Here is a 7,552-nt window from a genome sequence, read left to right on the forward strand (position 1 = left end):
AGCATAGCTTTTACTGTTTCCCTATTTAGGCAAACTAACAGAGTTTAAGAGAGCATTGGAGAGCACTGGAAAATGGAAAAAAAAAAAACACAATAAAAATAAAATGATTTTAGGCACACTCAAAAGAACATTGTGGAACAGTGAAAAGGTAATCCTAAACCCGCTCCTACAATACTACCTATTACACTGTAGAATGAACTTTATCAAATAAAATGCAGTATTATCAGACTCTTCACTGTAATTCTGCCACTTGCTTTTTTTACTCAAATGGTTTGTGAAAGTGCAACAACATGGGTTTTCCCTTCAAACAGGATTTCCCTTTCTTTAACAAACTGAATAGCTCCCTAATAACTCTTCAACTGCCACCACTACTGAAGTAAAAATAATACTATGCGGGCTCCGAGTGGTTCAGCGGTCTCATACGCTTTCACCATGGCCCGGGGGGTTCTGAGTTTGAATCCTGAGCTATGCCACTTTGCCATCAGTGTCTAGAGTCCAAGAGAATCCAGGTCTGGGTAGGTGGCGCTCACTTTTAATGCAATGTTGGCTGTTTGTTAGCTGGTGTGGCAGAGCAAGGGACCTTTCCTCGGAGCATGTCAACTGTCTGGCAATGCCTCATCGGCAGCATTACGAAAACAGGTGGTGGCTGGCTTCACATGTATCAGAGGAGACATGTGTTAAATCCTTACTCACGTCTGTTAGGAGCTTTGCTAGTGCTAAGGGTGTACCAAAGTACCAAGAATTTGACAAACAAATGATAATAATACTGTGGAACAATATCACAATAAAGTACTTGACAATCGTCACTGAATATTGGGTTAAAATGTCCCATGTGAACACACACCTTATTAAACTTGCATAGAGCAACTACATTGCAGTCCAATGTTTGACTTACAACCCTGATTTACAGCAGCACTAGGTCTGTTGTGCTGCCTATGAGGCTTCTCATTATTGTCCTCTGAATGAATCAGTGTATTCAAGACATTGAATGGCTCTAATGTTGATCAAAGTTAAAACCAACATCCTCTGCAAATGCACTACCCCTTGAAAGCATGAACTGCGACAGAATGATCACAGGCACCACAAAGTGTTATTTGAGAACCATTTAAACTAGCAGTCTCCAGCTTTTTACTTGCAGAAGCCTGACAAATCTAGGTCTTCAGGATCACCTGAACATTAAAGCCAGGTGTCCTGGGCTGAAATCAAGCTTTCAGACTACCAGATTTCCATGAGCAGGGCCAGTCACTCAAGCCTGAAACCCTGCACAATGTCATGCTTTTACTCCATCAATACAGAGGCCCTGATTCTGATGTAGGAGGCACTCATGAGTCTGTTTTTGTTTCCAGATTTTCCAGGACAGCAGTATGAACTCAAGCACGGCACAGTACTCCAACATCCAGCACTGTAACAACAACCTCAGCAGTTGCAGCAATGAAGGCTGCTGCTCCAAGAGGCGGCGCTATGTGCGCAAAGACGGAAGCTGCAACATGATCTTCCGGCACGTTCCTGGAGAATGGTTCCTCTACGTGACGGACATCTTCACCACCCTGGTGGAGATCCGCTGGAGGGTCATGTTTGCGACCTTTGCACTCTCCTACATCCTGTCCTGGCTGTTTTTTGGCATCCTGTTCTGGATCATCGCGCTAGCCCACGGAGATATAAAGGATCCAACGAATGAGCCGTGCGTCTACGAAGTGCGGAGCTTTACTGCAGCGTTCCTCTTCTCTCTTGAGACACAGACGACCATTGGCTACGGTGCTCGTGGCATGTCCGAGAACTGCATGCTGGCCATCATCATCGTGACCATCCAGGACGTCATAAGCGTCTTCATTGACACTTTTATAATTGGGATCGTCATAGCCAAGATGGCATCCGCCCGGAAGAGGGCGCAGACGGTGGGGTTCAGCAATGCTGCGGTTATTAACCTGCGAAATGGACATCTGTGCCTGTCATGGCGAGTCGGCGACTTCCGGCGAAACCACATGGTGGAAGGGACTGCACATGCACAACTGGTGCGACAGACAGCACACATGACCGGCAAAGTTGACTTATCCTACCATGACCTAGAAATCCAAAATAACAATGTCATTCTGGCCACGCCGGCAACCATTGTTCATAAAATTGATTCCAGCAGTCCTCTGTATAAGACAAGCCTGCAAGATCTGCGGAGAGACAGCTTCGAGCTGGTGGTTTCTTTCACCTATACAGATGACTGCACTGGGATTCTCCACCAGACACGCACCTCCTACACCCCAGGTGAAATTCTGTGGGGCCAGCAATTTCAGGAGATGCTGAGAGTTACCCGGAAATACTACAGAGTGGACTATGCCCTGTTTCACCAGACCTTTAAAGTCCCATTGCCAGAAATCAGCGCAGAGGAGTATGGACTAAAGAAGGATTCTGCTGATCCTCAACACGAGCCACAGCATGCAAGTCCTCTGACAACGTCTGACAAATCGTGATTGGGACAAATATGGGGTTAAAAATGTACATTAACCAGTATATTACAGTAGAGTCACTTTTCTCTAGGACACTATAGCACCTAGACTGTGTGAGAAAGGCCAAATGGGGCACTAGACTATTGATAATGCTCTCAGAGCTGAGCTCATATTTAAAAAAGTGATTCTCCATGGCATACCACTCAAATTACCTTACTAACCTCACCTAACATACTGAATAAGACCTGACTCGTCTGTCAGTGGGATTTGTCCTAGTAGGGGTAGGTATCTGAACCTTGAAACATCAGAACACTATATGGCATACAATCTTGAAAAAAAAAATGCTATAAATGGGTTTTTGTAGTTCTTTGAGAACCTCTACGTACTCATACATTTCTCTTTTACAAACACAGCTGGTTCGTCTATGGCATTACCCAAAGAACCCTTTGTAGCACCTTTATTTTTAAGAGTGTCAGCAGTACAAATTGTATGACATGTATGTAAATGTATGAAGTGTTTCTGATCATTTTGCACACTGGCACCTAGTAAAATGTCAGATTTGATGAATGACCAAGAGTCTTAGTTTTGTTTGATTGTTTGTTTTTTATTCCACCTTCATTGTCTGGATATATTTGGGTATGCAGTCCAAAAATGAATACCTCACCCCAAAAAGTCACTCAAAACTTGAAGCACTCCTTTAAAGATGCCGATGTTTGTACTTGCTATACTATTTGCATTCTATATGTTACTGTAGTGAGTCTAAAAATACTGTCAAAAATCAATAAAAAACAACAACAAAAAAAAGAGCATATCACCCACCAATGTAATCCTTGGTCCAGGAGCGTATTACTCACCAGCATGCCTCCTTGTCCAGCCTGGCCTGGCTTGGAATCTCACTGAATCGTATTCCAAGAAAACTGTAAAGGTTGTAAGCTTCGTATAGACTCTAAAACTGCACCTTTTTCATGTCCTTACGCTTTACACTACAGTGCGATTATCATTTTCTCATATACTGACTTTGCCATGGACATTTTTTGTCTGTTTAAGAATCCAGAGTTATGGATTTGCCATATTATCCATGTCAAATTATTATCATGCAACAAGATATACGTAATGTGATGCCTTGTTTTCCACTTTGTAATGAGTTCACTAAATACATTTGTATTTAAACTCTCCCAGATGGCCATCAGCGCCAATGGACGTTGATATCTGGACGTCAGGTGACCAAAATTAATGTCAGGTCTAATGTCAACGTCATTTTGACGTAGAATATTGACAACAGCTAATGTTTATATATGTTGTTGGTTTTAAATTAAGATCTTAAGAATCCAAAATCCAACGTCTTCCAAAAGTCACGTGCCAACATTATATTCATGAACAATACCAATATATAATGGTTGTGAGGAATAGTGACTACAACCCAACGTCTCCTAAACTTCTTAATAGTAACATCCACACAACGTGAGAGTCTAATGTTGTTAGACTTTAACGTGTTGTTGGTTGTTGGTGTTTAGTAACCAACTTTCAACTGGAGTTGGAGCTTGTGAAAACCAACCCATTTGGCGTTTGACAGGTATATGACTTTGATTTTCAACCAAAAATGATTGTCTTTACTAATATTCACTAATATTCAACATCTGTGCAATTGACAGTCCAATCTAACCTTGAAATGACATTTTAATAGCATGTCTAACAGAAGGAACGGTATTAATGTGGATTAAAGTTACTCAACAGATTATTTCCCAGGCTGCATGTCTACACTACACAGTCTACACAGACCTATGCCTGTCTTTCCAACCACAGAGAAACTTTTACATGAACCACATTACTCTGATTTGTTGTAAAAGTCCTCTAACAGAGCTGTTTGAAAGGACGATGAAATTCTGGCCTAAAACCTCCAGAAGATAATGGGCCGGTTCTATTGACAGTGACATTGGCCTGGTCTGATCTATGTCTAGGACACCATTTTTCCTTTAGTATCATCTGAAAAAGTGCAGGCCCCTCTTCCAGCACCTTCAAGTGTGACATGTGTGGCATGTTTGTAGCACGTTTTTTTTTTACCCACCCGTATTCAGGTAAACCGTACCCCATTGGCGTTTGGCTTGAGAGCATGAAAAACTAGCCAATCATAGCCCTGTGCATACATATACTAGCCAATACGAGTGCAGGAGGCGGGCTTTGTAGGAATACGGGTGGAAAACGTTAGACCGTGTTCTGTGGTTGCTATGGTGACTTTCAATCGTCCAACCCAACCGCTAGAACCAATCCCAAAGCAGTGAACGACGCACTGTTAACCAATGAAAGCGCAGACGCAAGACATCACGCTTTTTCTCTTAACCAATCCCAGCGCAGGAGGGCGGGTTTTAGTTTTAATACGGGTGGGAACAAGCCGTAGTTCTAAAGCGTTCCGTGGTTGCCGTAGTGACGCCTTTGCCAGCGTCTGATTCGCCACACTGATTACGAGCGTGAGCTATCAGCCAATCGTAGCGCAGGACGCGGGATGCGCTGTCCAATCCTAGTGCAGGAGGGCGGGGATGAGCTGAATACGGGTGGGAAATAAAGCAAAACAACGCCGCCAGTTCTCCACCTTGTGGTCAGAGACAGCTGCGTCCGAGCGTGGCGCCTCACACGGAGCCGAAAGGTAAACAGTAGCTACGCGCCGACGGCCGTGTCGTGGCTATAAATAGTCGGAATTATTTATAGGCCGGACAAGAAAGGAACTAAAACGAGCGCTTCATAACAGCTTCACAAACAGAGTCCAGAGCACGGCTCATTGGCTGTGATCAGTGAGCGGTGTGTGACACGGAGCCCTGTGGAAGCACGCAGCGGCCGGGAACAGAGGGGCAGGAGGAGGCGAGCTGGTACTGGGCTGGAGTGATTGATGGACCTGTTTCAGGGTGGAAACTGTGCATTTTATATCTTTATGTTGTTATAAGGGAATACCTGGAGGTCTTGCTGAGGTCAGCAGGCTGGATGAAGCTGTGGAGGGTGTATGAATGTATCTTCTCACTCATAATAAAATAAAAGAATATACACACAAGGCTATTAATGTGTATTTTTTCAGCCTATCAGCCTACCAACATATCCCTAATTAGCATGCATAGCGTATCACAATAAATGACCGTACTACTGATAATAATAATATGTAACAAATCAATGAATAAAGCCTACTTACAGCCCCAAGTCTGATATCCCACGTCTGTGCATTATCATCAGTGTCTAAATGGCTTATGACCATGCTTATCTTTCCTTGGTGTCTGCAGTATTACTCTTGATTTGGGACTGGTGTGTTAATAATGCATAAAAAGTTGAGTTATTGAAGTGAATTTGTTATTAAAATGGTGTGTGTTGAAAACAATAGTACTTTGCTTGTTTGTCTGATACTCAAGTATAATGCTGAGGAAATGAATCTACTCTTCAGTGATAGGAAATAGAAGAGCCGAGTCTAACAGACCTCATTAAAGAGAAGAACCGAGAAGAACTGAGAAGAACTGAAGCTAACAAACCCTCTGGGTTCACTTTGGAGCTGTAGTATTGCATTTCAGACCAAAAGGACTCCAAAAAAGAGAAGACCCAAGTCTAACAGACATCCGGGGTCACTTTCAAGCTTTAACATTGTATTTTAGACCAAAAGGACCACAAAGTAGAGTGACTCTACTAAGTCTTACCAACCCCATGGCACCCCCAAAAAAGATGAGAACCAAGTCTAACCTCCCAGGCTCTAACAGACCTCACAGGACCCCGAAAAGAGAAGAACTGAGTCTAACAGACATCAAGGGACCCCGAAAAGAGAAGAACCGGGTTTAACAGACCTCATGGGACCCCGAAAAGAGAAGAACCGAGTCTAACAGACGTCAAGGGACCCCGAAAAGAGAAGAACTGAGTCTAACAGACGTCAAGGGACCCCGAAAAGAGAAGAACTGAGTCTAACAGACCTCATAGGACCCCGAAAAGAGAAGAACTGAGTCTAAAAGATCTCATAGGCCCCCAAAAACAGAAAAACCGACTCTGTAGACCCCACAAACTCAATAACCAAGTCTAACCGATCTCCTGGGAGCCACCAAAAAATAGATAAACCGAGTCTAACAGATCTCATGGGACCCTGAAAAGAGAGGAACCGGGTCTAACAGACCTCAGGGGACCCCGAAAAGAGAGGAACTAGGTCTAACAGATCTCAAGGGACATCGAAAAGAGAGGAACTAGGTCTAACAGATCTCATGGGACCCCGAAAAGAGAGGAACTAGGTCTAACAGATCTCATGGGACCCTGCAAAGTGAAGAACCGAGTCTAACAGACCCAATGGGACCCCGAAAAGAGAGGAACTAGGTCTAACAGACCTCATGGGACCCTGAAAAAAGAAGAACCAGGTCTAACAGACCTCAGGGGACCCCGAAAAGAGAGGAACTAGGTCTAACAGATCTCATGGGACCCCGAAAAGAGAGGAACCGGGTCTAACAGATCTCAGGGGACCCCGAAAAGAGAGGAACCGGGTCTAACAGACCTCAGGAGACCCCGAAAAGAGAGGAACCGGGTCTAACAGATCTCATGGGAGCCACCAAAAAATAGAAGAACCAGGTCTAACAGATCTCATGGGACCCCGAAAAGAGAGGAACCGGGTCTAACAGATCTCATGGGACCCCGAAAAGAGAGGAACCGGGTCTAACAGATCTATGAACCTCCTGGGTCACTTTGGAGCAAATGAACTTCAACCAGGGAAGACCCTGGATGGAAACGGATGGACGTGGTAAGCTCCACTGCAGTCCTAGTGTAGGGAACTCCCCAGCTAGGTAACTTTAGCAGTCTTCATACTCTCCTAAAACTTCCCAAAGACCTTCTACACCTCCCAGTGTCTTACAGTGGGCACTTTCGCTTCTACGTGAGTCACCATTCGGGTTGAAATAACTCTGTTAGACGATGTTTCCCCTGCCCACCTCCGCTTTACTATCTCCTTCTCGTCTCCGCGCATTTCTGCCATTTATTCGCCTTCCAAAGCGAAGTCCCGCCCTTTCTGCCATCCGATTGGCCGCCGGCGGGGCAGGGGGCGGCGCCGGCCGGCGCGTTCTATTTAAATGGGTTTGGCCGCGCGCGTGAGGGAAAATTCAGATCTCGCTCGA

The 7,552-nt window shown here is 44.6% G+C and overlaps 1 protein-coding gene across 1 annotated transcript; it reads left to right on the forward strand.

The window, feature by feature from the left end:
* The first annotated feature begins 1,364 nt into the window (after nucleotides 1-1,364).
* kcnj16a (potassium inwardly rectifying channel subfamily J member 16a) lies at nucleotides 1,365-2,462 on the forward strand. The gene has a single exon (XM_072667921.1). The coding sequence runs from the start codon at nucleotides 1,365-1,367 to the stop codon at nucleotides 2,460-2,462; it is 1,098 nt and encodes a 365-aa protein (XP_072524022.1).
* Nucleotides 2,463-7,552: the final 5,090 nt, after the last annotated feature.

Source organism: Salminus brasiliensis, chromosome 22 (genome assembly GCF_030463535.1).
Source record: "Salminus brasiliensis chromosome 22, fSalBra1.hap2, whole genome shotgun sequence".
Lineage (NCBI taxonomy): Eukaryota > Metazoa > Chordata > Actinopteri > Characiformes > Bryconidae > Salminus > Salminus brasiliensis.